Source organism: Chlamydomonas reinhardtii, chromosome 1 (assembly GCF_000002595.2).
Source record: "Chlamydomonas reinhardtii strain CC-503 cw92 mt+ chromosome 1, whole genome shotgun sequence".
Taxonomy (NCBI): Eukaryota; Viridiplantae; Chlorophyta; class Chlorophyceae; order Chlamydomonadales; family Chlamydomonadaceae; genus Chlamydomonas; species Chlamydomonas reinhardtii.
Window position 1 is genome coordinate 1,079,590 of NC_057004.1, and position 27,215 is coordinate 1,106,804.

Below are 27,215 nucleotides of genomic sequence, written 5' to 3' on the forward strand. Positions count from 1 at the left end.
TGTGCCGATGCACGTACGGCAGACGGAAGGGCAAGACCCGGGGTTCCGCAAGGGGCTGTGAGGGGAGTTCCCGGTCGTGCCAGGAGTGTGTGTCATGCGTTGTGTTCGTGGAACCGGGTGGCTGAGCCGTCCGACTGGGCTCAGGCCGCCGCGTTTCTTAGTGTATCGTGTCCTGCTGGTTGTCCCCCCCCAGCCACGGCGCCGTACATATGGAGGCGGGGCTGGTTGCTTGATGAGGGGCACGAGTTACTAGTAAGGATGCGTACAGTAGAGCGCTCTTGGGGCGCTGATGAACACAGACTGCACGCATAAAGAACAGACACATGTGTCCCGCTGGTTCTCCCCCCCCCAGCCACGTGCGTGTTCAGCCGTGGTCTGGCATGCAGTGGGGCAGACAGTGAATAGAAAGCAAGCGCACACATGCGCAGTGAACAGACAGCACACATAAAAGACAGACAATCTTGTGGACAGACGACACGCATAAAGGACAGACAATCCGCGGCCAGCAACGCGCGCTAACCGCCTTCTGTGTGCGGCCTCGGTCCACACCATGCACCAGGCTTAGCCTGTGCCTAGAAACATCAGACAAATGCGCAATATTTATGCAGCTATTGAGCGGCGAAGCGCAGCACCGTGTATGCCAGCGGTACTGCCCGTGGCAGGCGCTGCATCAGGGAGCTGCGCTCACGACAGGTGAACATCACGTTGTTCCCGACATCCTGTGATCATCTGAGGTCCAACCATAGCAGACGAGCGCTGAGCATCGCGAACGCACAGGTAACAGCGCAATGCCGAAAGGCACGCTAGCCTCAGGGTGTGTCGGCGTTGATATCCCCTCCCTCAACTCCTCTTGGGTGCCAGCGGCACGACTTCACGACTAGAACACAGGCTCGCCCACGCTCATGGCGGATACGAAGCCCCATCGCTTCACCTTCTTGGTGAGCAAAACAAACCAGATGCAGGTAGCACAAGTCGCAGTCAGCAACTCGCCGTTGGCGTGTTTGGTGCGCAGCCACCTGAGACGGGCCTTGCTGGCGCATCCGACGTAGTCGCGGGGCACCCGCGCGATTACGGCATCAGTGGCGTGATCACGCGCGACCTCCATCGAAGACTCAACGGCAGAGGGTCCAGCCTCCAGCCAGATGATGTTCATGCCGATGCCATCCTGACGCGCGCGCTGAAGAGCATCAGCAGAAACGGCGGCTTTGCCGCCGGTGACGCGGCTGCGACGCAAGGTGCAGCCGTGCGCGCGAAGCCAGGAGGCTGTGGCGTCAGGCACATTGAGTGGAGCGTAGATGGACGAGATACTGGAGAAGTTGACTAGCTCCGCAAGCGCCTCCAACTCTGACAGTGTAGAAACAGGGATGACCATGCCCATGGGCACATGCTCGTCAGCCGGCGCCTTTGGCGCGGCCTGAGCGTGGGTAACGGCGGCAGCAGCCTGCTGCTTGCTGACCAGACGGGGGCGCAGCTGAGGGTGCGTGACGCTCTCAGAGGAGCCGTCGGGATATTCGATCAGAAAATAATGTACACGGCGCCGCTGGCCCGCATAACTGACGACGCCGGTGTTGGTGGCACTCCGCGCCCGCTTGCCCTTGACCTCTCTCATGGCCAGCGCGCCCTGAAGCTGCCGGAACTTAGCCGGCAGCACGGCCGCAGCCTGCCGCTCACCTTGGGCTTGGCGCATGCTGTCAGGAGTGACGCCCTTCTTTGTGCAGGCCGGGCAGACCCACGTGCCTTCGGGGATGCCCTCGAGAGGAGGGGTAAGACAGAACGTGTGCCAACCGCTGCCACAGGCATCGCACAGCAGCATCCACTCCTCGTTGTCAGGCATTTTGCAGACTTCGCAGGCGAGGGTGACAGAGGGACGCGCCAGGCGCGGGTCGATGGCGCCGTCGGCTATGGGCAGGTGACACGGAGCCACGTGCGTGACGTGGGTGGAGATCTTGGTGCCGCAGCGGCCCTCCAGGATGACCACGCCAGAAGGACGCAGCTCATTTACTCGCAGGATGTCAGGGCGTGCCTGAGCGTCTAGCGCGGTACGGTCAGACGTGTTGCGGTAGTACACGTAATCACCCACTTCGAAGCGGCGAACCTTGGGATCGTAGCCGCCACCACGCATCTTGGCGTAGTGCAGCTTGTCGCGGTGCTGAGCCACCGCTAAGTTTCCACCCGTGATGACCATGTTCTTGCGCAGTGCTGCGGCGCGCAGCATGACGGAGCGAGCAGCCGCCTCGGGGTCATCCAGATCCAACTCGCCTTCAAACCGCGGCTTTGCCGCCGGTGGAATCACTGGATCGGTGGCGAAGATGATGGTGTAGGGGCAGAGCTTGGTGGAATTCTGGACTGAGCAGTTGTAGCCCAGCGTGATTGATGGCAGGTGCTGGTCCCAGTCGTTGACTGAGCCAGCGCCCAGCGCCAGCTTGATGAGCGCTTTCTTGCAGGTTTGTACGGCGCGCTCACTCAGGCCGTTGGCCTGGGGATGGTTGGCCGAAGTCTGGCGGTGGTCGATGAGGGCGTTGAGCAGCATGGTTGCAAACTCGCCCTTCCACTCGCTGCCTTGGTCGGTGCACACCTCGGCGCACGCGCCGTACATGCCTAGCACGTGGTGCTGGAACGCGAAGGCGGTGTTGTGTGCATGCTTGGATGGAATTGGTAGAAAGAGCACGAATTTGCTGAAGTGCTCGACGCAGACCATAACATACTTGTTTCCATGCTTGGTTTCGTTGAAAGGGCCACACAGGTCGACGCCCCAGCGGTAGAACAGACCGCCAATGGGCAGGGGGCGCAGCTCCTGCTGCTGACCGTTGTAATTGGCCTTGGCACGATCGCACGCTTCGCAGTGCTTGACCGCGCTGCGCACGTCGTCGCTGATGCCGGGCCACCAGTAGGAGTGAAGTAGCAGAGCTGTGGTACGACGCACGCCGAAGTGCCCAGCTTGCTCATGCGTGCGCCGCACCAGCTCACCCCGCTCTGCTGGCCTGGGGACTTGACGGAGCTTGCCGTCAAGAAGCACAATGAATAGCTGATCACCTTGCCAGCGGTAGCGTGATGCACGACTCCGGACGCGGCGCTGCTCGTTGTCGGACCTGGGGGTTTGCTCTTCTCCGCCGCCGCGCAGCGCAGCGATCAGCGCGTCATCAGCCCAGGGATCCTTGAGCGTAGCATTGGCAGGCGTGTCTTCGGGCTCCAGGGCTGCAGAGGCGAGAGCGAAGACAATGGTGTCGTCTGCCGCTGTCGGCGACTGGGACATTGATGACGCCAGGCCACGGGTGCTTGTGGCGTGCAGGACTAGGGCACTTGCCCCAGCCGTGGTGGCAGGGCCCGCGTCCTCGGCAAGGACGCGCCCGATGGCTATGATGCTGGCAAGATAGGAGACGTCCGGTGCAGTTGCCAACAGCGCTTTGCGCTGGCCCTCGTCGAGGTCTGGGGCAGCCGATGCCTGACCGTCATCAAAGCCGAGGAGCTTCTCGCACTCGTCGGCCATAGGCGGCGTGTGACGCCTTTGGACGGCGTCCTTGATGGGGCAGGCGGCGGTAGGCTGGTCGGCGGCCACGGTAGCTGGGATCGTGGCCGGCATGAGCGCCTTGACCGGCTTGCCTTCCAGGTCACAAGGGTAAAAGGGGGCACGCAGTTGCTTGACTGCGTTGGGCACGGTGCGCCCGTGCCCTAGAAACGATTGCACGTCGGCACCAGCTGGGCGGTGAGCCACGTCGGCGAGGCCACGCAGGTCAGCCGAGTCCGCGAGCGATGTCCAGGTGCGGTTGAGCTGATGGAAGCCCGAACCAAAACGTGCCGAGTCTGACACCAGGGGCGCTCCCCATGCCTCGCGCATGGCCGCGTCGGCGTCACGTTGCTCGGGTGGGGGCGTCTCATTGGCGTTGAAGGTGGAGCTGCTGACGAACATGACGCGTTGTTCGCCCAGCAATTTGCGCGCAGCGCGCAGAGTCTTGAGCACAGCAGCCTGGGTGAGGGTGTCACCTGCTTGCCAGTGTGCGATGATGAGAACGGGGAGGCCGGAGCTTGCTAGCTCCCTCAGCTGCGTGTCTTTGACACTGCCGAGTTCTGGTGGGAGCGTTGTGAGGCTCGCACTCCATGCCGTGGCGGGGAAGAGGTCGGGCCGCAGGTCGGTGATAGTGGAGAGGCGGCGATTGAGGGCCGCTCGGCCCGCCGCTGACGGGTCGGAGTAGACGTAGCGCCTGATGGGGATTCCATTGAGTAGGCACGCGTCCAGTCCACTCCCAAGACCTCCCGTTGCTTCCCAGAGCACCAGACCCTTGCGCAGCGCCTCATCATACCAGGCCGCTGCCGTGAGCGTGGCTGGAGCTGGCGTTGGCGGTGACGGTGGTGCGGCGGTGGCGCCGCGCTGGCGCAGCTTGAAGGCAGCTCGCCACTCCAGGGCCGCACTGCGCAGCAGCATGCGTGCCGCTTTGCCCTCGCGGTCTGCTGCATCTGGTGGCGGTGACGATGCCTCGTATGCCCAGCCGTTCCAACCCGCCAGCGATTCGTCGGCGCTGGGGATGAAATCTGACGCGAAGGGGGCTACGGGAACAGACGTGTTGAGCGCCACATGCAGCACCTCGTGCGCTGAGAGGCTGGCAGACACGGCTGCTGCTGTTGGCGGCGCGCTGCTGCCGAAGCTGTCCGCAGGCGGGTCGTCCTCGTCCAGACGCGCGCCTGAGCCATCGACTGTAGTTGGTAGCGGATTGCGGGAGAGGCCGTCGGCGTTCTGGTGTGTTACACCAGGGCGATGCTCGACCACGAAGTTGTACTCTTGAAGTACCAACGCAAAGCGTGCGTACTGGCCCGTTAGGCCTTCTGAGCTCATTAGGTACGTGAGCGGTTGGTGGTCGGTGACCAGCTTGAAGGGCGTGTCGGAGCCGATCAGGTGATGCCGGAACATCTTGAGAGCCCATACGGCAGCCAGCATTTCGCCCTTGTACGAACTGTAGTTCGATTCGTGCTTGTTGAGCGAGCGTGAGATGCAGGCGCACATATATTCGCGTCCGTCCTCATCAAGCTGGCCCAGCACGGCGGCGATGCCCTTGTTGCTGAAGTCGGTGTGGACAATCAGTTGTCGAGTATAATCAATGCGCCGCAGGACGACGTTCGGTCTCATGAACATCTCTTTCAGGGCGCGGTGCGCATCCTCCTGCTCCATCCCCCACCGCCAGGTGACGCCGGTCTTGAGCAGCGCGTTAAGCGGTGCGGCGATCTCACTCATGCGGGGTATGTAGCACCGGTAGTAGTTGATGAATCCAAGCTGTGTGCGGAGCTCGGAGACGTTCTTGGGCGGTTGCAGCGCCTGAATGGCCGCCACCTTAGCCTGGTGTGGTGAGATGCCGAAGGTGGAGAGGTTGTGGCCGAGGTATTCCACGACGTCGGCGCCGAAGATGGATTTGTCGGGGTGGGCACGTAGGCCACACGCCGCCAACGCATCAAGCACTTTTCCCACAGCCTCGATGTGCTCCTCAGTGGTGATAAAGCCGCAATCAGCACGGCTATGCGCCTCACAAATGGAGACGAAAGCCTGGCCATTGGCACACGTGGGTACGAAACGGCACGTTCAGTGTTCACGGCCCTGGCAAAAGACATGAGCAGGCACAACCACCTCTGCAAGCCCCACTCAAGGGACCCCCCTTCATTCAATAACCGAACCCCGGTTACCCGCACGCAACGGCCCCTGGCCCCCGCAATAACCACTCTGCTCACTGCGAATGCGACCATGCCGTCTACTGGCGCCGTGCAAACCTACCTCCACCAAGGGCAGCCAGCCGCGGCCGCCGCTGAGGACCCAATGGACGTCGACGCCGCAGCACCTGAGCACGACCAAATGGAAGTGGACGATAGTCAGCACGACCTGATGGAAGCGGACGATAGGCAGCAAGCCTCACCACTCAGGCTGTCTCGCCGGCGGGGCAAGCAAACACTTTGGAAACTAGCCCGGGAACGTGTAGTCAAGGACCTGGTCCACCCTCCCACCGATGACTGCACCAACGGAGATGCGCAGCTTACCTACGACCTGGATAATGATGGCCAGGAGCTGGCGGCCATCCTGTACCGCACAAACCAACAAACTGCCACAGATAAGGAAATTGCACGCAAACGCAAAGCGGGCGAGGACACAACCAACACCCGCGAGCCATACTTCGCGGTCCAATGGAAGCCATCTGTCATCCCACCCGGCCTAGTCACCGCCTTCTCACGCATGGGCTACGCCACGGTCACAGACGTGCGCTGCTACAAGCACCCACTGCAGGCTCGCCCACGCACAATGCAGCCCCACCCAGACGGGGCCGGCACGACAGACGCAGACACAGCAACAGCGGCCCAACCCGCCGGCATCCTACCTGCACACGCGCCGCCCACCGCACCTGCGCCCGGGCCACTCGAGACAACACATGCCCCACGTGCGGCCCTCTTTTCATCGAGGTCGACTCGTCTCCTGCGCCAAGTTACGTGGGCAAACAGCAATGAGCGTGAGCGTGACCTTAAGCATGACCTGGAGTGGGAGGAGCTGATCTCAGAATACACCAACCGACTTGCAGCGGGACCTGATGCACCCGCCCGCCCCACACGGCCTCCGAAGGATCGCAACCTGACAATGCGGCAACGCCAGGGCCGGCACGATGACGACCCGGACGATCAAGCAACGCGTGCACGGGTGACCCGCGCAGCAACCATCATCTCTACCGTCCCCAGCGATCCCTACCACGACGTTTCCCCCCCAGGCAGCTACGCCATCACCACCCCCACAGCAGGCCGGGCCCTCCCCCGAGAGGCCCATGTCTATGAACCCAGCGGACGCTGGCTCGGCATGCTCACCTACGCACGCCTTCAAACGCTCTGGGAAAGCTTCAACCGGACCAACAACAACCGGACCAAGGCCTTCGAGGAGGCGGTGGCTGCCCTGCTGCACCGATACCGGCGCGACCCGGGGCAAACTGATCATAAGACGGCACCACAGCACCAGACGTCCCTCCCCTCGGCAACCGTCCGAGCCGTTGTGCGCAGCCTGCGAAACACCGGCAGGGGGAGGGTCAAGGAAATGTTTGCCTCACCCCTGAACCACACGACCGATGCCGATGAATACTGGAGCCGGGAAGCCGCTGATGTGGTGTTCGGCGCCCAACACGATGCCTACAGCACTGCATGGACGGGGCTCCACTATGCACACCCTCCTGCAAACCCTGATGCCTCACGACAGGCCCTCGTATGGGCCCTCGCCAGTGCCGAGACAGTCAACAACTCCCCGGAACCCACACTGACCATTCTAGGCCTCCCAAAGTGCGCAACTTACCCACACACACAGTGGCTAACCCACCCGCTCTGCCGCCGACTCGCCACCTGGACGAACGGAGAACTGGACTCCCCAGGCACAGCTGGGATGGAGCCTGGACTCGGCACTGACGTGCCCCTGCAGAAGCAACGCGGAGCCATACTAGTTGCCGTTGGCAACACAGCTGGGCTAAACGCCTTCACGCAGAGCTGGAAAGGCCTTCGCTCCTCACTGGTAGCCGGCCCCCACGCACCCGCAACCGTCGCTGACACCCACCTCGGGTCTGGCACGTTAAACACGTCGTGTCCCCACATCCCACGTCACACCTCCAAACATGCCAAGTACCTCGCAACTCACCTGAACATTGCCACTATGGTCACGCCTGACGAAGCTCCAGCGACACCGAGGTTGAATCGGACACAATTCCAACGTACACTGCCGCTGGCCCACAACCCCGAGGAAATTGTATGGACCGATGGCTCGGTATCCAAGACAACGACTGAAAACGGTAGAGAACTACAAGTGGCTGGGGCTTGTGCTTGGCATAAAGACCGTGTTGTCTACGTAAACCCAAATGGATTTGGCTGCACTAACACTATTACACGCGCCGAGCTCGCTGCAATTCGTGCAGCCCTGGAAGAATTCGGAGGTGAAACTAGTATGTTCGCGAAGAAAACGCTAACCATTGCCAGTGACTCAGCTGCAAGCTTGTATCTAATTAACCGGGCTATTGACGAACCACGTCGCTTACATCTGAGCAAACATAAGGCACTTTTGAGTTCGATCGCCGATTTGCTCCATGCACGAGCGAAGAGGGACGCACACACCGTTTTCCTCAAAGTCGTTTCTCACACGGGTCTGCACGGTAATGAAGAAGCCGATAAAGGTGCAGCAGACGTAGCTACAAGCACTAAACCGGCTGACGTCTCGGAGCTCGCTGACAATAACCCCCACGCCGCACACTGGTGGCCAGCAACGACCCGGACGCGGGAAGACGGCTCTACCACCGTGCACTACATCTCGGACCTCAATCGAGGCCTCCTGAAAACACTAGACCCTTCCTCCCATGGCGGTCATTCCAAACACACACTCTACACGACCAAGTGGGCGGAGTCCGCCCCACACCTGGACACTAGGGCCAGCACCGCCTACATGACGCACCCCGGCGCTGGGCACAGCCTCCGACGCTTCATCCAGAATGCCAGGCAGGGAGGCCTCATCTGCCCCGCCCGGCTTGCGCTGTTCAAACTACGTGCGAGTGACACATGTGCACTCTGCGCCCCGATTCACCAGCGCGCTGGATCCCCCCCCGAACGGGGCAACGCAGGCCACCTTGCCGGCCACTGTGCGCACCCCCAACTTGTTGGGGCCCGCATCGCCAAACACAATGCCGCCGTCCGTATGATCGCGGAATGCCTGCACCATGGCGCCAACGGTGGCGGGTACATGTTGATGGACGCAAGCAGTGCAGATGCACGCCCCGAATACTGTGCGGGCACCTGCCCCCCCAAATGGATGCTGCGCAACAATATCCCCGAGGCCGACCGAAAAAGGATGAGGCCTGACATCCTGTTCATCCCATCCCTACCACGCTCCGACGTGGGGGCTAGTGGGCCCCGCGGCCTTACAACCGCCGGCCGACGGCAACACAAAGTTTACCTGATAGAAGTTGGTTACACATCAGACCTCCACCACAGCGAAAAGTGTGACCAGAAACAAGCCCAGCACACTCGCCTAGCCGACGCCCTGCGGGATGCAGGCTGGGACGTAGTATATAAAAAGGAGCAGATTGTGACGCTGGGCCAGGGCGGCACTGTGTCAAACACCTTGGAACCCCTTCTCCGGTCGCTGGGTGCCACCACCACATCAGCAAAATCCTGCTGCTCGCGCATACACATGCACAGTGTCATCAGCCTGCGCACCACATCCCTTCTCTACTACCGCCTTGAGCGCGAAATGGGGATTGTGAACTCACGCCACGTCGGTCCCACTGGCGGCGCCACGGCTGCTGGCCCCAGCCCTCGCGATCCAGGCTAACTTCCCACCTTTTGACACGGTGGGGTGAGCAAAACTCACTCCTCCTTAAGAAACGCGGCCTCCTTCGTGAACCGCGTACATATTATTATTATTATTATTATTATTATTATTATTGCTCCTCAGCAGTTTCAGTAGCGATCAGCACGTCGTCGATGAAGGCCACAGCCAGGTGATCCAAGCCAGCGGCGCGCAATTCATAGTCCATGCGGCGCTGGAAGGTGGCGGAGGCGTTCTTGAGACCGTACAGCATGCGCGTGTAGGCGATGAGCCGGTTGCCACACCAGAAGGCGGTCTTGCCGTAATCGTCAGGATGAATCGGGATCTGCAGGAAGCCCTGCCTCATATCCAGCTTGCTGAAGTAGCGGGCTTTGCCCACTCACTAGAAGATATCCTCAGGCCGATGCAGCCCATACTTGTCACCTTTGGTGACTTTGTTGACCGGGCGGTAATCCTGGGCCATGCGCGCGGCAGTCCAGAGGCCGGTGGCCTCGTCACGTTTGGCGGCTATGAAGGGATTAACCGCGACTTGCGTTGGGCCCGTCCACTCGATGCAGATGCCGGGCTTGAGCAGCTCATTTGTTTTCTGCTGGATGATTTCGTTCTCCTTCGGGCTGTAGCGGCGTGGCGACTGGATGACGGGCTTGTCGGTTGTTAGCTCAAAATGGTCCTCCGCCGCCACAGTAGCCGGGTAGCTCCTCCATGCTGTACGCAAAAGCGGTTGAGCGTCGTGCGCGGACTTGGGCTTTCAGCAACGCGGCCTGGTCTGATGTCATGGCTAAATAATAATAATAATAATCCCAACGCTGGCCCATAGGGCCTAGCATGTATTAACGGGGCAACGCCTTCGCTGATCATCTCTCAACCCAGTTCGAGAGAAGGCGGGAAGTCACCACGACCACCTTATCATTTGCCGGTCCTGCCCACCGGTGGGAGCGGGGTGGATTAAGCCCCTGGTGTCCTATCCATGTTCAGCTCGAATGATCTACCCTCACGGCTTTCGGTACCTACGTGGGCTAGTATTCGCACAGACACAACGACGCACAAGATACATACTGCTACACTACGCCCAACATACACCAACGAGCTCGGTTTGAATTTCTGAACAAGTGAAATAGGCGAACATAGGAGCTGTGCATGCCGCAGCAGAATATGGACGTTCTATTTAAAGCCCAAACGAGCAAGGGGACCACTGTGTGCAAAGCCTTTTGCCGATCCGTCAGTCCCTCGTGGCTGCACCGTGACGGCAATTGTGTACCCACCAGAACGGCACCTTGCTCGGCGGCTGACACTCAGACTATCACAAACGGTGCTATCGTGGAGGGCAAGAAGCAGGGATCGCGACACATGCCAGCGAAGGCGGGACGCTGGACCAAAGGAATCAGGGGCTGGCTGATGCTGGTGCTGATATTACTAGGCAACTGCGACATTCTCGCCAAGCAGGGCAGGGTGCGGCATTCCGGGGCAAACAATGGACTCGACCTGGGAATTTGCCCGGGCGCAGCCTCACAGACGACTCCGGATGATCAAATACACCAAGAACGCAGCAGTGAACTTGAGAAACAAGGGCTCCAACATAAGAAATTTCCCACACCTCGCCCAAGTTGGACAAGAAGTTTCAACCCCAAATTAGCCATTCATGCTCTCATTACTTAACACAACGTGCTAATAATACCACTGAGGAAAGGGGGACCCACAACAAAGATCCAGAAAATACCTCCACTCTGCACCGACAGGACTTAAAAACAAGCACACATACCCCTGGAAAACAATACAGTCGTATAGCTTTAACTGCCATCGGCAGTCAGAGGCTGCCTAGACTCCAACGGCTCGCCATTGCCCGCCATGTCGAGAGTACGCTGCAAGTGGCCCACGAGGGCCTTCGCAGTGTGACACGACTAGCCGGCACCACCGGCTGCAATACTGAGAGTATGTCGCGTCACGTTAAGCTTATAAGGGTGGTATTAAGGGACTCAATGAAGACCGCCAGGAGCGCCTGGATGGACAGCATGCGGTTTACTACGGAGATTGCGCTTGCTTGCGGAGAGAGTCTGATTGGGCCGTACCCAGTGGTTGTGTGTAAGGCTGAACATGACTGGTATTCACTCTGTGCTCATATCTCGATGATAACCCTAGCACATTGGATGGGAAACGGGCTGGTGCGAGCTGCATACCAAGGGCACTCACTGACGCTGAAGCTATTCCTAGGCACATGCAGCCGACTCTCCACTCCCCTAAAGCAATTCCTAGTATGGGCAGCGGCGTGCACACGACTTACACTGAATGCCCTCATAATTGGCACAACGGCACTAGCTACTGGCATGCTTGCCTTCCTGCTCTTGAAACACCTACGTGCTGCTGGCAGGAAAACACACACGACGACAGCGGCAACAGAGCTGTATGCCAATGGGGCTGCGCTGACCACTCTCCTTATTGGACCGCTCTGCATCAGCCTCGCTATGACTCCACTCTGCTTCCTTATGCTTTTCTACAGTGCAGCCGCCATCCCACTCGGGATCGCCGCACTAACAATTGCAACTGACGGCACTATTCTGGCCCTGGCAATGCTCCTGTACAGCGCACACCTGGCCCGCCGGCATGCACCAGCCATATGGCCATACAGAAATGCCGTCATAGGCACAGTAGCCATGCTAATCACCTTGTGTACAATGTACACACACCTCCCATCTCTCTGCACAGACCACCAGCCGGGCACCGCCCTACAAGCATGGGTTCCGACTATGGTCACTAGCTCGGCCTCCATGGGGCAGGCTGCCCTGTGGCTCACAAGTGCACCCCACTCCACCACGGCACACACCCCACTTCCGGGCCCCACAAGGTCGCCACCCCTACGGGGGGCCTGGGAGACCCGGCCAGCTGTCCGCCAAACAACAGCCCAACTCGCCAATCCGACCCGTCCACAGCCACTACACTACCCCCCCGGGCTCTCAAACACAAGCTACCGCCAGACACAGCAACTCGGATTCTGCGGCATCCATGCCATAAATAACATGCTAGGATTCTCCTGGATTGATCCGTTCGATGTGCTGAGACATGCCAACGCAGTAACAGCTGTACTGAACCAAATGCAACACCCAAACCGCGACGGGTGGGCAAACGCTTACACACAAGCGGGCAGGTTTGACATGAGCATCATCAACCACTACCTTTACTATAACGCCACAATCGGGAATGCAAACGCACTTCCCAACAAGCGTTTAGTCATGCGCTGCGCCGTGTCACATTTTGACACACCAGGGGATCCCCCTCATTCCAAAGACTCCGTACTCGCCGCATTACCACGTGAGGCGCGCCGCCTTGGCTTCAATGTCCTCATGAATAGCCGGCCCCATGTCTATGCAGTCCGCCTTGAGGCAGGCCAATGGCGCATAGTCGATTCAGAAAATACACCACTCCACAACGTTCTCCTTGAAGACGATGGATGGAGTGCTATGGAAGGCCATATTTACTACCTCGGCACTGTCTCCACTGTAGACATGGAGGCCGTGCGTACTACACTCGGCCCTTGCTACAACATCTTTCCACAAGAAGCAATGCCACTGCCCACAGCAGCACCAACAGACCGCACAAATGCCCCCATTGAAATAGACATCACTCAACCTGAACAAAGGAACACTGCTACAAGCCCAAACAACACAACAAATGCTGCCCACCGCCTCGCCCCAAACATAACCGCCCAAATACGAACCATACGTGCCCTGGCCGCCGCCACCGCCACCAATGGGACAGCGCTGGCCCGCTGGACAGGGCGCACAAACATGCTCACCGACCTATTCAAACGACAGCAAACCGCACCAACAGAACGACAAGACACAACTACCGCACAACCTAGCCCAGACCAAACACAGGCCCGCACACTACATCTTGTCACACACAACGTACGGGGCCTACTCTCACAAGTAACAGCCGCAGGTGCCCCGGGAAATCTGAGCTTCACACTCTGCAATCTTGCTGCCTGGAACGCCGATATTGTGATCTTGACTGAAACTAAGCTTGGCCACCGACACGACCCACTAAAACGAGCCTTTATGAATGAAGGGTACCGCTTGTACTGCAGCTCTGTTCCACGTAACACCACGGAAAGAGGCAGCGCCGGCGTCGCCATTGCCGTGTCCACACGGTACAGTAACCTGAATAGCGTTACCCACCACACTCCTCCAGTCACCCTACACGGCTATGTGTCTCACATTCAGATCCGCACACGGGGCAGCACGCCCCTTACAGTCCTGGGTGTATACGCGCCCGAAGACACGGCAATCCGCAAGGCCATCTACCATTACTGCCAGACCACCCTGACACACACCAGCGCCTGTGAACAACACCTGGTTGTGGCGGGAGACTTCAATGCTGTAGCTAACGCTGCAGATAGCACAGGGCCGCTTGACTCTGCTGACCGACTACACCAACGCTTTCTGGCACAAACTGGTTTATTACCCGCACGAGGCACCACGACCACAGCGGCCGAATGGTCCTATGAACAAACGCAACATGGTGTCTCAACGCACCGCAGCCGCATAGATGACATACTCATGTGCACGACAACGCTCACCGCGTGCCCCAGCCCACACGAGCATCTAAGTACAGTCGCGGGCAACTTCGACCATAAACCTGTACACGTAAAACTGCCTGCTGACGCGCTGCACCTATGGGAAGCACCGCAGCCCGCAGCGCCACCAGCAACAACATCTGAAGACAGCCCACGCTGGTCCCGTGTGACGCTTCCAATCACCAAGAAGCAGCTGGCCGCCGCTGCCGCCCACTTGGAGGACATAATGGTCGAGGCCACGGCAGACCTGCACAATGCCAGCAAGGGCGCGGTGCAGGTGATTGACAATGCTCTGAAACAGCACACTAAAAACCCAACCACCTACCCGGCAAATACAATGCACTGGGACTTGGCGCACAACAGAATTGTACAACAAACTGACGTGAACCAGCTAGCTGAGCGGTTAGGCAAGGCTCTCGAAGACGGCCTCACCTGCCTACTTGAAGAGTGCACACTAAAACCGCCACACACTGGGAAACACCATCTTTCCCGGTCAGCTGCCCGACATCTTAAACCACTGTGGGACAAGGAGGTGGAACTCAAGCAAACCCTCACTAACCTGACAGCCGGCGGTGCAGCGCCAGACACAACAACGGAAGGAGAGGCTGCCACCATACGAGGTCAGATAAAGGACTGCCAAGCCCAACACCGCCAGTTGGTGGCGGACCGAGCCAAAGCGCAGCGTGAAGCTGCTGCCGCTGCCCTCCAGCACACGCTCGCCACCAGGCCTGCGCAAGGGCACAAACGCATCTTTCAGAAAGAAGCAACCGAACGGGGCCTCCCCGCGGTCCGCAATCCTGAAACAGGCGAGGTGGTAACCGACCCTCCCAGCATTCTAACCGCCCTGGATGGCCACTTCCGCAAACTGTCAGCCCCCCCACGAGGGCCCCGCACAGGTGAATACCGCCTGTCACCCGGCGCAACGCGTGGGTACCCGTTCGAACTACCTAACGCTACGGATGCCTTCACGCTTGAGCGTAACAGGCACCCGGAAGCACACTCCATGCTTTCTAGCATGGCAGACCCCGCCAACTTTGACCACTGTATCGCCCACCTCTCTCGTAACAAAGCCACGGGCCCAGACGGCATTCCGAACGAGCTGCTCCGCATCTTGCCTCACGGCATGAAGCGAGCCCTACACAACACACTGAAGATCATGTACGTCAAGTCCACAATCCCGGAGTCCTGGGCCACTTCGGACACGGTCCTGCTCCCAAAACCTGGGGACGCTCTCGACATCAAGAACAAGAGGCCCATTGCTCTAGCCAACACTTGCTATAAACTGTACACCTCTATGCTCACCCTGGGCATCGGCGAACTGGCAGGCCCACTCCAGCTGTTCAGCGAATCACAGGAGGGCTTCCGGGCCTATTGCAACACGGAACGGCAGATACTGAACCTTGTGCATGTATTGGAGGACGCTGCCCTGTATGGGAAAGACGTATACGCAGTATATGTTGACTACAGCTCTGCGTTTAACACAATCGATCAGGACAGGCTACTCCAGATTATGTTCGATCTGGGCCTGCCCGACGACCTGATACGCGCAGTCCGCAACCTATACGCGCACGCCACCACCCGCATTCGTACTGAACTTGGATGCACATCTGCCATCCCAATAGAACGTGGCACGGTGCAAGGCGACACCCTGTCACCTGTACTGTTTATCTTGTTCATGGAACCGCTTGTGCGGTGGCTCCACGCAGGTGGGCGGGGCTACCGCTATGGATGCCTCAGCCCGGAAGACAATGCACGGTACCACTGCAGCGCCGCCGCGTACGCTGACGACTTGGCGGCCCTGACCACAACGCTGGAAGACCTGCAGATCCAATGTGACAAAATCTCGGACTATGCAGACTGGGCAAGCCTGCGAGTCAATCACACCAAGTGCGCAGCTACTGCCATCTGGCACAACAAGTCCCGGTCCACCCCGACCCTCGACGGACCCACCGGCCAAGCCACGCTGAATGCGATGCACCGTGAACTGACTAACAAGCTACGAATTGGTAACACCACTGTACCGTACTACCCGCCCACAAAACCCTACAAATACCTGGGGGTGCAACTCACCTTCTCACTAGACTGGAAGGCGCAAGTCTCCCGCGTCACGGAAACTGTGAAAGAAAAGGGCACGGCCATAGCCACGTCACTGGCCACGCCGGCACAACGCCTACGCATGCTGCAGCAATGCGTCCACACCTCAATCGCCTATGCATTCGCTGCGATGCCATACACGAAACAGGACATCGCAAACTTTGACGCTGCACTGGCCGGTTACGCAAAACGGTGCTACGGGCTGCCACGCAGCTTCCCTACCCGTACCACCCTTCTCCCAATCGAAGAATATGGCCTAGGACTGGGCTCACTCTTACCCCAGTACGCGCGTGTGGCCAACCGCGCGCTTGTCCTTGCTCTAAATGACACAGGCCGACTGGGCGTGGTTACCCGTGCCCTCCTGCCACGGCAGCATAGCCTGGCGGGTACGAGCCTCGCACACCACCTACCTGCAGACAGAGGGCGCTTCTTCACAACTCTGCAACAGATGACCCTCGCTCGTGAGCATGGTATACAGCTCTTTTACAACGGCACACCGTATGCCACCCCTACCTGGTCAATTGTCGAGGCTTTGGACGCCGCAGCTGCAGCGCGTGCGGCAGCACCCCTCCCTGTCGAACACGTGATCCCGCTAGCGGAACTCCAGCTCGAATTCAGCCACTTGGTCGACCGCAATACGAGCCGCCATCTGATTAGCACCCGGGAGCTCGAGAAACTCCTGGGGGCAAGCAGGGTCCGCCACAAACACAAGGTTGCGCTCAACAGGCTGAGTCTGGCCCTGGTTGCCACGGCGGGATTGGACGGAGACCAAATACCACCGGAAAAACACGGGAGCCTGAACCCGCTTCCGCCTACCCAGCGTGTGATCCCACCCCTGGAAGAACTCCAGGCCCTCTCCGCACGGAACGACCCTCGACCCCCAGGCATGGCACCACCCCTCACCGCACTCATGACGGGAGGCCCCGCCCCACAGCCCCTCACCCCAGCCCCAAACACAACAACCCAAATGGACATCGAAGAAGCCAGCCCACTCTATCACAACCCGCCCTTGCAATACACGCCAACTGCCTTGGGGCAGATGGCCCCAACTCCTGCCCCAGCCGCGGATACCGCAGCTCCCGTCACCCAACCCGAAGCCAACCTGCGGACACGGCCACGGAAGACGCCCGTCATGCGCACTCCCACACACCCAACTGCCCACTCCCGCCGCATCACGAAACACGCCGCCCAAAAGGCCCGCATTGCAGAAAACACGCGCACAACACCCGACGACCTGCTCACCGGTGATAAAGCCGCAATCAGCACGGCTATGCGCCTCACAAATGGAGACGAAAGCCTGGCCGTTGGCACACGTGGGTACGAAACGGCACATTCAGTGTTCACGGCCCTGGCAAAAGACATGAGCAGGCACAACCACCTCTGCAAGCCCCGCCCAAGGGACCCCCCTTCATTCAACAACCGAACCCCGGTTACCCGCACGCAACGGCCCCTGGCCCCCACAATAACCACTCTGCTCACTGCGAATGCGACCACGCCGTCTACTGGCGCCGTGCAAACCTACCTTCTCCACCAAGGGCAGCCAGCCGCGGCCGCCGCTGAGGACCCAATGGATGTCGACGCCGCAGCACCTGAGCACGACCAAATGGAAGTGGACGATAGTCAGCACGACCTGATGGAAGCGGACGGTAGACAGCAAGCCTCACCACTCAGGCTGTCTCACCGGCGGGGCAAGCAAACACTCTGGAAACTAGCCCGGGAACGTGTAGTCAAGGACCTGGTCCACCCTCCTACTGATGACTGCACCAACGGAGATGCGCAGCTTACCTACGACCTGGATAATGATGGCCAGGAGCTGGCGGCCATCCTGTACCGCACAAACCAACAAACTGTCACAGATAAGGAAATTGCACGCAAACGCAAAGCGGGCGAGGACACAACCAACACCCGCGAGCCATACTTTGCGGTCCAATGGAAGCCATCTGTTATCCCACCTGGCCTAGTCACCGCCTTCTCACGCATGGGCTACGCCACGGTCACAGACGTGCGCTGCTACAAGCACCCACTGCAGGCTCGCCCACGCGCGACGCAGCCCCACCCGGACGGGGCCGGCACGACAGCCGCAGACACAGCAACAGCGGCTCAACCCGCCAGCATCCTACCCGCATACGCGCCGCCCACCGCACCTGCGCCCGGGCCACTCGAGACAACACATGCCCCACGTGCGGCCCTCTTTTCATCGAGGTCGACTCGTCTCCTGCGCCAAGTTACGTGGGCAAACAGCAATGAGCGTGAGCGTGACCTTAAGCATGACCTGGAGTGGGAGGAGCTGATCTCAGAATACACCAATCGACTTGCTGCGGGACCTGATGCACCCGCCCGCCCCACACGGCCTCCAAAGGATCGCAACCTGACAATGCGGCAACGTCAGGGCCGACACGATGACGACCCGGATGATCAAGCAGCGCGTGCACGGGTGACCCGCGCAGCAACCATCATCTCTACCGTCCCCAGCGATCCCTACCACGACGTTTCCCCCCCAGGCAGCTACGCCATCACTACCCCCACAGCAGGCCGGGCCCTCCCCCGAGAGGCCCATGTCTATGAACCCAGCGGACGCTGGCTTGGCATGCTCACCTACGCACGCCTTCAAACGCTCTGGGAAAGCTTCAACCGGACCAACAACAACCGGACCAAGGCCTTCGAGGAGGCGGTGGCTGCCCTGCTGCACAGATATCGGCGCGACCCGGGGCAAACTGATCATAAGACGGCACCACAGCACCAGACGTCCCTCCCCTCGGCAACCGTCCGAGCCGTTGTGCGCAGCCTGCGAAACACCGGCAGGGGGAGGGTCAAGGAAATGTTTGCCTCGCCCCTGAACCACACGACCGATGCCGATGAATACTGGAGCCGGGAAGCCGCTGATGTGGTGTTCGGCGCCCAACACGATGCCTACAGCACTGCATGGACAGGGCTCCACTATGCACACCCTCCTGCAAACCCCGATGCCTCACGACAGGCCCTCGTATGGGCCCTCGCCAGTGCCGAGACAGTCAACAACTCCCCGGAACCCACACTGACCATTCTAGTCCTCCCAAAGTGCGCAACTTACCCACACACACAGTGGCTAACCCACCCGCTCTGCCGCCGACTCGCCACCTGGACGAACGGAGAACTTGACTCCCCAGGCACAGCTGGGATGGAGCCTGGACTCGGCACTGACGTGCCCCTGCAGAAGCAACGCGGAGCCATACTGGTTGCCGTTGGCAACACAGCTGGGCTAAACGCCTTCACGCAGAGCTGGAAAGGCCTTCGCTCCTCACTGGTAGCCGGTCCCCACGCGCCCGCAACCGTCGCTGACACCCACCTCGGGTCAGGTACGTTAAACACGTCGTGTCCCCACATCCCACGTCACATCTCCAAACATGCCAAGTACCTCGCAACTCACCAGAACATTGCTACTATGGTCACGCCTGACGAAGCCCCAGCGACACCGAGGTTGAATCGGACACAATTCCAACGTACACTGCCTCTGGCCCACAACCCCGAGGAAATTGTATGGACCGATGGCTCGGTATCCAAGATAACTACTGAAAACGGTAGAGAACTACAAGTGGCTGGGGCTTGTGCTTGGCATAAAGACCGTGTTGTCTACGTAAACCCAAATGGATTTGGCTGCACTAACACTATTACACGCGCCGAGCTCGCTGCAATTCGTGCAGCCCTGGAAGAATTCGGAGGTGAAACTAGTATGTTCGCGAAGAAAACGCTAACCATTGCCAGTGACTCAGCTGCAAGCTTGTATCTAATTAAACGGGCTATTAACGAACCACGCCGCTTACATCTGAGCAAACATAAGGCACTTCTGAGTTCGATCGCCGATTTGCTCCATGCACGAGCGAAGAGGGACGCACACACCGTTTTCCTTAAAGTCATTTCTCACACGGGTCTGCACGGTAATGAAGAAGCCGATAAAGGTGCAGCAGACGTAGCTACAAGCACTAAACCGGCTGACGTCTCGGAGCTCGCTGACAATAACCCCCACGCCACACACTGGTGGCCAGCAACGACCCGGACGCGGGAAGATGGCTCTACCACCATGCACTACATCTCGGACCTCAATCGGGGCCTCCTGAAAACACTAGACCCTTCCTCCCATGGCGGTCATTCCAAACACACACTCTACACGACCAAGTGGGCGGAGTCCGCCCCACACCTGGACACTAGGGCCAGCACCGCCTACATGACGCACCCCGGCGCTGGGCACAGCCTCCGACGCTTCATCCAGAACGCCAGACAGGGAGGCCTCATCTGCCCCGCCCGGCTTGCGCTGTTCAAACTACGTGCAAGTGACACTTGTGCACTCTGCGCCCCGATTCACCAGCGCGCTGGATCCCCCCCCGAACGGGGCAACGCAGGCCACCTTGCCGGCCACTGTGCGCACCCCCAACTTGTTGGGGCCCGCATCGCCAAACACAATGCCGCCGTCCGCATGATCGCGGAATGCCTGCACCATGGCGCCAACGGTGGCGGGTACATGTTGATGGACGCAAGCAGTGCAGATGCACGCCCCGAATACTGTGCGGGCACCTGCCCCCCCAAATGGATGCTGCGCAACAATATCCCCGAGGCCGACCGAAAAAGGATGAGGCCTGACATCCTGTTCATCCCATCCCTACCACGCTCCGACGTGGGGGCTAGTGGGCCCCGCGGCCTTACAACCGCCGGCCGACGGCAACACAAAGTCTACCTGATAGAAGTTGGTTACACATCGGACCTCCACCACAGCGAAAAGTGTGACCAGAAACAAGCCCAGCACACTCGCCTAGCCGACGCCCTGCGGGATGCAGGCTGGGACGTAGTATATAAAAAGGAGCAGATTGTTACGCTGGGCCACGGCGGCACTGTATCAAACACCTTGGAACCCCTCCTTCGGTCGCTGGGTGCCACCACCACATCAGCAAAATCCTGCTGCTCGCGCATACACATGCACAGTGTCATCAGCCTGCGCACCACATCCCTTCTCTACTACCGCCTTGAGCGCGAAATGGGGATTGTGAACTCACGCCAAGTCGGCCCCACTGGCGGCGCCACGGCTGCTGGCCCCAGCCCCCGCGATCCCGGCTAACTTTCCACCTTTTGACACGGTGGGGTGAGCAAAACTCACTCCTCCTTAAGAAACGCGGCCTCCTTCGTGAACCGCGTACATATTATTATTATTATTCTTTCGGTACCTGAGATCGGGGGATCAGGTAATGCCGACTGTCAGGCAACATCTCAACTGAAACTCTGGATCGCTCCAGAGTCCGGCCCCTTTGCCGGCACTTCACGACCGCTCTCTTATCTGACGTTAGCCACGGATGACAAGGACACGACTGAAGAGCCGTGCGGTCCCTGCGGAGCGCCTGTGCGTGATTTGAATACGCACGGAGGTTTCCCCTGTACCGAATTGGGGGAGGATCGAATTCGGGTCTGAACCGACGTTACACACCAACTTATCGTTAAGCAACCTCTGCCGTGGTCGATGATGTCATGGCTACTGTGTTGCCCCATACCCAGCCGCCCTCCTTGTCCTTCTCGTAGCGCTCTGACGCGGCTGCGGCCATCTTGCCATCGAAGGTGAATGACTCCACACTGGCCAGCACGTGCGAAAGGCCTGGTGGGCCAGTGCTGTACTGCTGTTGGAGGTCCAATGGGTCTTGCGCCAGGTCCCACCGCACACGCAGGTGCGGCGGCGCGGAGCTCAGCGCGTTGGTCACGGCCTCGACCTGCTGCAGGGCCTGGAGTGCGGGCACGCCGCCTGCGGCGCCGCCCACAGCTCCGACGCGTGCCGCGAGAGAGATGAGGGCGATGGCGTACAGCAGGAAGACGGTGACGCCATACCAGCTGCGCTTGGTGCCCACCTGCACCTCAGTGCGCGGACCGCGGTGCTTCTTGCGCTTGCCCGTGCGCTTTGGAGGCTCCGCCGTGACGCAGACGGGCTCAGTGCAGTCCAGTGAGCTGGCGATGCAGTCTCTTCCTTTGCCAAACCATCCCACTCTGGGAAAACCCACCCCTAATCTTACCGGACAATACGGTCATCTGTTACCGGACATACAGGCTAATCGGTTACCGGACAATGCGATTTAATTAAGGGACAATTTGTCCGGTAAAGTAGAGTCCGGTAGCTTTCAGGCATTGTCCGGTAGAGTCGCGCACCAATGTCCGGTAGGGCAGCGCCAGATTGTCCGGTAGATTTCAAGCATTGTCCGGTAGGTTTCAGGCATTGTCCGGTAGGTTTCAAGCAATGTCCGGTAAGGTAGTGCACCAATGTCCGGTAGGGTAGTGCACGATTGTCCGGTAGATTTCAAGCAATGTCCGGTAGCTTTCAAGCAATGTCCGGTAAGGTAGCGCACCAATGTCCGGTAGCCTAGCCAGCAGTACAAGCAGGACGCGTCCCACCGTCTTTTGTGGTGTCTACAGACACCGTTGCATGTCCTGTCATTCTAGTCATTCCCTTGTCATGTAGCAGCGGCTCCCCTGCCCTTGTTCAACCCTGTTCACATACCCTTTTTGCTTGCTCCTGGGTCCCTTTGGCTACCTCGTCGCGCTCCTTTGGCCCCATGCGCCTCCATGCTTGCGCACATATCACCTGCATACACAGCACCACCAGCGTTGCAACAGGCATGGTGACATGCAGCACATGCACCGATGCCTAGCGCGCAGACCAAGGTTGACATGAGGATATGGCGGCCGGGGAATTGTAAGCAGATATTTCCATGCATAAGCGATTGAAACTATTAGGACCCCGTGCGAAAGCGCAGGCAGGGCAAACGCATGGTTGTTGACCGTGACAGCAAAACACGTAGACGCTTTGAGCTTTGAGCTGATACAATGCGAGTTCTCAGTCAGAACGTTACATTATCGGGCTGTGAGCCTGTTTGGCCTTGAATCTTGTGCAGGTCGGCGATGGTCAGCGATAAAGGCCTCCACTTTGACCAAGTTTGTAGCACCTCCGCCAACCCCTCAAGCATGCTCGCAACCTTGTGTCTAACATAGTTGCTATGAAATAGCATCGTGCAGTATCATAGAGGGTTTGTGAACGTGGAACACTGCATGCCGATATCGCTTGCAACGGCGGTGATAGGCTGTAACAGCTCAGCGATACATTTAACAACTTGTAAGTATTAAATCTGTAGCGTAAAGTATGAGTCTTATGAGAGAGTCATACTAACAAGTTGAGAAGCTGAATGTAGGGTCTCTCATGCAGCAGTGCTGCCCCATTGCGCATGCCAGCCAGCTCCCTTCCCAGATCTGGTAATGCCATTGCTAGGACACATAATCCAATGTATGCAGTTATGTCGGATGCGGGCATGGATAAGATGCATGTGCCTGCTGCTCAGATGGGGCCACACAAGCAGGCCATGCCCGGAAACACACTTCCCCACAGCACACGCACACAGGACACGCCCCCCTGGGCTGCCCGCTTGGAGACACGCACAGCTGGGCATTGTGCAGCGTTGGTTCAAGTGTTGGGCGCTGGTTATGTCGGATGCGGGCATGGATAAGATGCATGTGCCTGCTGCTCAGATGGGGCCACACAAGCAGGCCATGCCCCGAAACATACTTCCCCACAGCACACGCACACAGGACATGCCCTGCTGGGCTGCCCGCTTGGAGACACGCACAGCTGGGCATTGCGCAGCGTTGCTGTGTTGGTTTAAGTGTTGGGCGCTGGTTATGTCGTATGCGGGCATGTATAAGAATGCGGAAGTTACAGAGGGGACAGTCCCAGCACCCGAAGACGCCGAGCCATCACATTAATCACATGCTATCAGGGCCCAACTTGACTCCACCAACCCCGACTTTGCTGCAAACCCTCCTGTGGACAAAGTCTGTGTGACTCCGCGCACTGTGAGTCCTAGCCAGGCCTCAACCCGCCAGAGCCCCACCGCTGTGCCTTATCGCCACAAGCCTAGGTACAGAAGTGCCGGGAAACGTCTAGGCCGCAGGACACACGCATAGCGCACGCACTAACCAGGCCCCGCCCAGCTGCCGCCCAGGCCCGCCCAGCTGCCGCCCAGGCCCGCCCAGCTGCCGCCCAGGCCCGCCCAGCTGCCGCCCCAGCCCCCGCCCAGCTGCCGCCCCACCCCCCGGCACCCGGCTGCCGTATAAATTGCAGCACCAACATGACTCTTTGGCACACCTTGACACGCATGTAAGCCAGCTTCACGACCAACAAGTGCTTGCAAGGACTCAACAACATTCACCGCCCACTGCCCCCCGCCGCCAGTCGTACTACTTGCTTTGGTGCACCTATCCCGCACGCCATGCACGCCATGCTACTGCCCAACAGACCAAGGGCATCCTGCAATGTAGTTTACTGTCCAAGCACTATCCCTCTACTTCCCCTACTTCTTGGCGTTCTCCAGCTGCTTCTCTGTGCAGCCAAAGCTAGCCGGTGTCTTGCCCTCCCAGCTTGTTCACCTGCGGTGTTCATAGAATGTAATAAATAGTGTGCATGATGGGAATACTGGAGGCCAAGAGTACCGGTGTATTTTTACATACTGCTACACTACGCCCAACATACACCAACGAGCTCGGTTTGAATTTCTGAACAAGTGAAATAGGCGAACATAGGAGCTGTGCATGCCGCAGCAGAATATGGACGTTCTATTTAAAGCCCAAACGAGCAAGGGGACCACTGTGTGCAAAGCCTTTTGCCGATCCGTCAGTCCCTCGTGGCTGCACCGTGACGGCAATTGTGTACCCACCAGAACGGCACCTTGCTCGGCGGCTGACACTCAGACTATCACAAATGGTGCTATCGTGGAGGGCAAGAAGCAGGGATCGCGACACATGCCAGCGAAGGCGGGACGCTGGACCAAAGGAATCAGGGGCTGGCTGATGCTGGTGCTGATATTACTAGGCAACTGCGACATTCTCGCCAAGCAGGGCAGGGAGCGGCATTCCGGGGCAAACAATGGACTCGACCTGGGAACCTGCCCGGGCGCAGCCTCACAGACGACTCCGGTTGATCAAATACACCAAGAACGCAGCAGTGAACTTGAGAAACAAGGGCTCCAACACAAGAAAATTTCCCACACCTCGCCCAAGTTGGACAAGAAGTTTCAACCCCAAATTAGCCATTCATGCTCTCAATACTTAACACAACGTGCTAATAATTCCACTGAGGAAAGGGGGACCCACAACAACGATCCAGAAAATACTTCCACTCTGCACCGACAGAACTTAAAAACAAGCACACATACCCCTGGAAAACAATACAGTCGTATAGCTTTAACTGCCATCGGCAGTCAGAGACTGCCTAGACTCCAACGGCTCGCCATTGCCCGCCACGTCGAGAGTACGCTGCAAGTGGCCCACGAGGGCCTTCGCAGTGTGACACGACTAGCCGGCACCACCGGCTGCAATACTGAGAGTATGTCGCGTCACGTTAAGCTTATAAGGGTGGTATTAAGGGACTCAATGAAGAACGCCAGGAGCGCCTGGATGGACAGCATGCGGTTTACTACTGAGATTGCGCTTGCTTGCGGAGAGAGTCTGATTGGGCCGTACCCAGTGGTTGTGTGTAAGGCTGAGCATGACTGGTACTCACTCTGTGCTCATATCTCGATGATAACCCTAGCACATTGGATGGGAAACGGGCTGGTGCGAGCTGCATACCAAGGGCACTCACTGACGCTGAAGCTATTCCTGGCCACATGCAGCCGACTCTCCACCCCCCTAAAGCAATTCCTGGTATGGGCAGCGGCGTGCACACGACTTACGCTGAATGCTCTCATAATTGGCACAACGGCACTAGCTACTATCACGCTTGCCTTCCTGCTCTTGAAGCACCTACGTGCTGCTGGCAGGAAAACACACACAACGACAGTGGCAACAGAGCTTTACGCCAATGGGGCTGCGCTGACCACTCTACTTATTGGACCGCTCTGCATCAGCCTCGCTATGACTCCACTCTGCTTCCTTATGCTTTTCTACAGTGCAGCCGCCATCCCACTCGGGATCGCCGCACTAACAATTGCAACTGACGGCACTATTCTGGCCCTGGCAATGCTCCTGTACAGCGCACACCTTGCCCGCCGGCACGCACCAGCCATATGGCCGTACAGAAACGCCGTCATAGGCACAGTAGCCATGCTAATCACCTTGTGTGCAATGTACACACACCTCCCATCTCTCTGCACAGACCACCAGCCGGGCACCGCCCTGCAAGCATGGGTTCCGACTATGGTCACCGGCTCGGCCTCCATGGGTCAGGCCGCCCTGTGGCTCACAAGTGCACCCCACCCCACCACGGCACACACCCCACTTCCGGATCCCACAAGGTCACCACCCCTACGGGGGGCCTGGGAGACCCGGCCAGCTGTCCGCCAAACAACAGCCCAACCCACCAATCCGACCCGACCACGGCCACTACATTACCCCCCCGGCCTCTCAAACACAAGCTACCGCCAGACACAGCAACTCGGATTCTGCGGCATCCATGCCATAAATAACATGCTAGGATTCTCCTGGATTGACCCGTTCGATGTGCTGAGACATGCCAACGCAGTAACAGCTGTACTGAACCAAATGCAACATCCAAACCGCGACGGGTGGGCAAACGCCTACACACAAACAGGCAGGTTTGACATGAGCATCATCAACCACTACCTTTACTATAATGCCACAATCGGGAATGCAAACGCACTTCCCAACAAGCGTTTAGTCATGCGCTGCGCCGTGTCACATTTTGACACACCAGGGGATCCCCCTCATTCCAAAGACTCCGTACTCGCCGCATTACCACGCGAGGCACGCCGCCTTGGCTTCAATGTCCTCATGAATAGCCGGCCCCATGTCTATGCAGTCCGCCTTGAGGCAGGCCAATGGCGCATAGTTGATTCAGAAAATACACCACTCCACAACACTCTCCTCGAAGACGATGGATGGAGTGCTATGGAAGGCCATATTTACTACCTCGGCACTGTCTCCACTGTAGACATGGAGGCCGTGCGCAATACACTCGGCCCTTGCTACAACATCTTTCCACAAGAAACAAGGCCACTGCCCACAGCAGCACCAACAGACCGCACAAATGCCCCCATTGAAATAGACATCACTCAACCTGAACAAGGGAACACTGCTACAAGCCCAAACAACACAACAAATGCTGCCCAACGCCTCGCCCCAAACATAACCGCCCAAATAAAAACCATACGTGCCCTGGCCGCCGCTGCCGCCACCAATGGGACAGCGTTGGCCCGCTGGACAGGGCGCACAAACACGCTCACCGAC

General features: G+C 58.7%; 4 protein-coding genes across 4 annotated transcripts; all 4 read right to left on the minus strand.

Moving 5' to 3' along the window:
* Nucleotides 1-8,940: 8,940 nt before the first annotated feature.
* Nucleotides 8,941-11,166, minus strand: CHLRE_01g006250v5 (uncharacterized protein). Its single transcript, XM_043058197.1, has 3 exons — nucleotides 10,325-11,166; nucleotides 9,747-10,018; nucleotides 8,941-9,650 (listed from the first exon to the last, which is right to left on the minus strand). The coding sequence occupies exons 1-3, from the start codon at nucleotides 10,365-10,367 to the stop codon at nucleotides 9,426-9,428; spliced, it is 540 nt and encodes a 179-aa protein (XP_042928111.1). The 5' UTR covers nucleotides 10,368-11,166; the 3' UTR covers nucleotides 8,941-9,425.
* A 409-nt stretch (nucleotides 11,167-11,575) lies between these two features.
* On the minus strand, nucleotides 11,576-15,246 carry CHLRE_01g006301v5 (uncharacterized protein). The gene is made up of 4 exons (XM_043058198.1): nucleotides 15,183-15,246; nucleotides 14,935-15,015; nucleotides 14,518-14,608; nucleotides 11,576-14,397 (listed from the first exon to the last, which is right to left on the minus strand). The coding sequence occupies exons 2-4, from the start codon at nucleotides 14,988-14,990 to the stop codon at nucleotides 14,374-14,376; spliced, it is 171 nt and encodes a 56-aa protein (XP_042928112.1). The 5' UTR covers nucleotides 14,991-15,015; nucleotides 15,183-15,246; the 3' UTR covers nucleotides 11,576-14,373.
* A 64-nt stretch (nucleotides 15,247-15,310) lies between these two features.
* CHLRE_01g006352v5 (uncharacterized protein) lies at nucleotides 15,311-19,896 on the minus strand. The gene is made up of 7 exons (XM_043058199.1): nucleotides 19,381-19,896; nucleotides 19,069-19,161; nucleotides 17,927-18,759; nucleotides 17,217-17,821; nucleotides 16,488-17,076; nucleotides 15,951-16,384; nucleotides 15,311-15,699 (listed from the first exon to the last, which is right to left on the minus strand). The coding sequence occupies exons 1-3, from the start codon at nucleotides 19,386-19,388 to the stop codon at nucleotides 18,693-18,695; spliced, it is 168 nt and encodes a 55-aa protein (XP_042928114.1). The 5' UTR covers nucleotides 19,389-19,896; the 3' UTR covers nucleotides 15,311-15,699; nucleotides 15,951-16,384; nucleotides 16,488-17,076; nucleotides 17,217-17,821; nucleotides 17,927-18,692.
* CHLRE_01g006402v5 (uncharacterized protein) lies at nucleotides 18,681-22,276 on the minus strand. The gene is made up of 2 exons (XM_043058200.1): nucleotides 21,998-22,276; nucleotides 18,681-21,951 (listed from the first exon to the last, which is right to left on the minus strand). Exons 1-2 carry the CDS (start codon nucleotides 22,011-22,013, stop codon nucleotides 21,434-21,436), a joined length of 534 nt encoding a protein of 177 aa, XP_042928113.1. The 5' UTR covers nucleotides 22,014-22,276; the 3' UTR covers nucleotides 18,681-21,433.
* Nucleotides 22,277-27,215: the final 4,939 nt, after the last annotated feature.

Coding starts and splice junctions, on each gene's coding strand:
- CHLRE_01g006250v5 (XM_043058197.1), bottom strand. CDS start 10,367: ATGTATCTTGTGCGTCGTTGTGTCTGTGCGAATACTAGCCCAC. Junction 10,019..10,324: donor CTGTGCGAATACTAGCCCAC/GTAGGTACCGAA, acceptor TTTTGCGTACAG/CATGGAGGAGCTACCCGGCT. Junction 9,651..9,746: donor ATTACCGCCCGGTCAACAAA/GTCACCAAAGGT, acceptor GATATGAGGCAG/GGCTTCCTGCAGATCCCGAT.
- CHLRE_01g006301v5 (XM_043058198.1), bottom strand. CDS start 14,990: ATGCGGAGCAGCTCGTTCGGAATGCCGTCTGGGCCCGTGGCTTTGTTA. Junction 14,609..14,934: donor GTGGCTTTGTTACGAGAGAG/GTGGGCGATACA, acceptor GCCCTTGCGCAG/GCCTGGTGGCGAGCGTGTGC. Junction 14,398..14,517: donor AACTGGCGGTGTTGGGCTTG/GCAGTCCTTTAT, acceptor CTTGTCCCACAG/TGGTTTAAGATGTCGGGCAG.
- CHLRE_01g006352v5 (XM_043058199.1), bottom strand. Junction 18,760..19,068: donor GCGAGTCGGCGGCAGAGCGG/GTGGGTTAGCCA, acceptor GGTGTTTCGCAG/GCTGCGCACAACGGCTCGGA.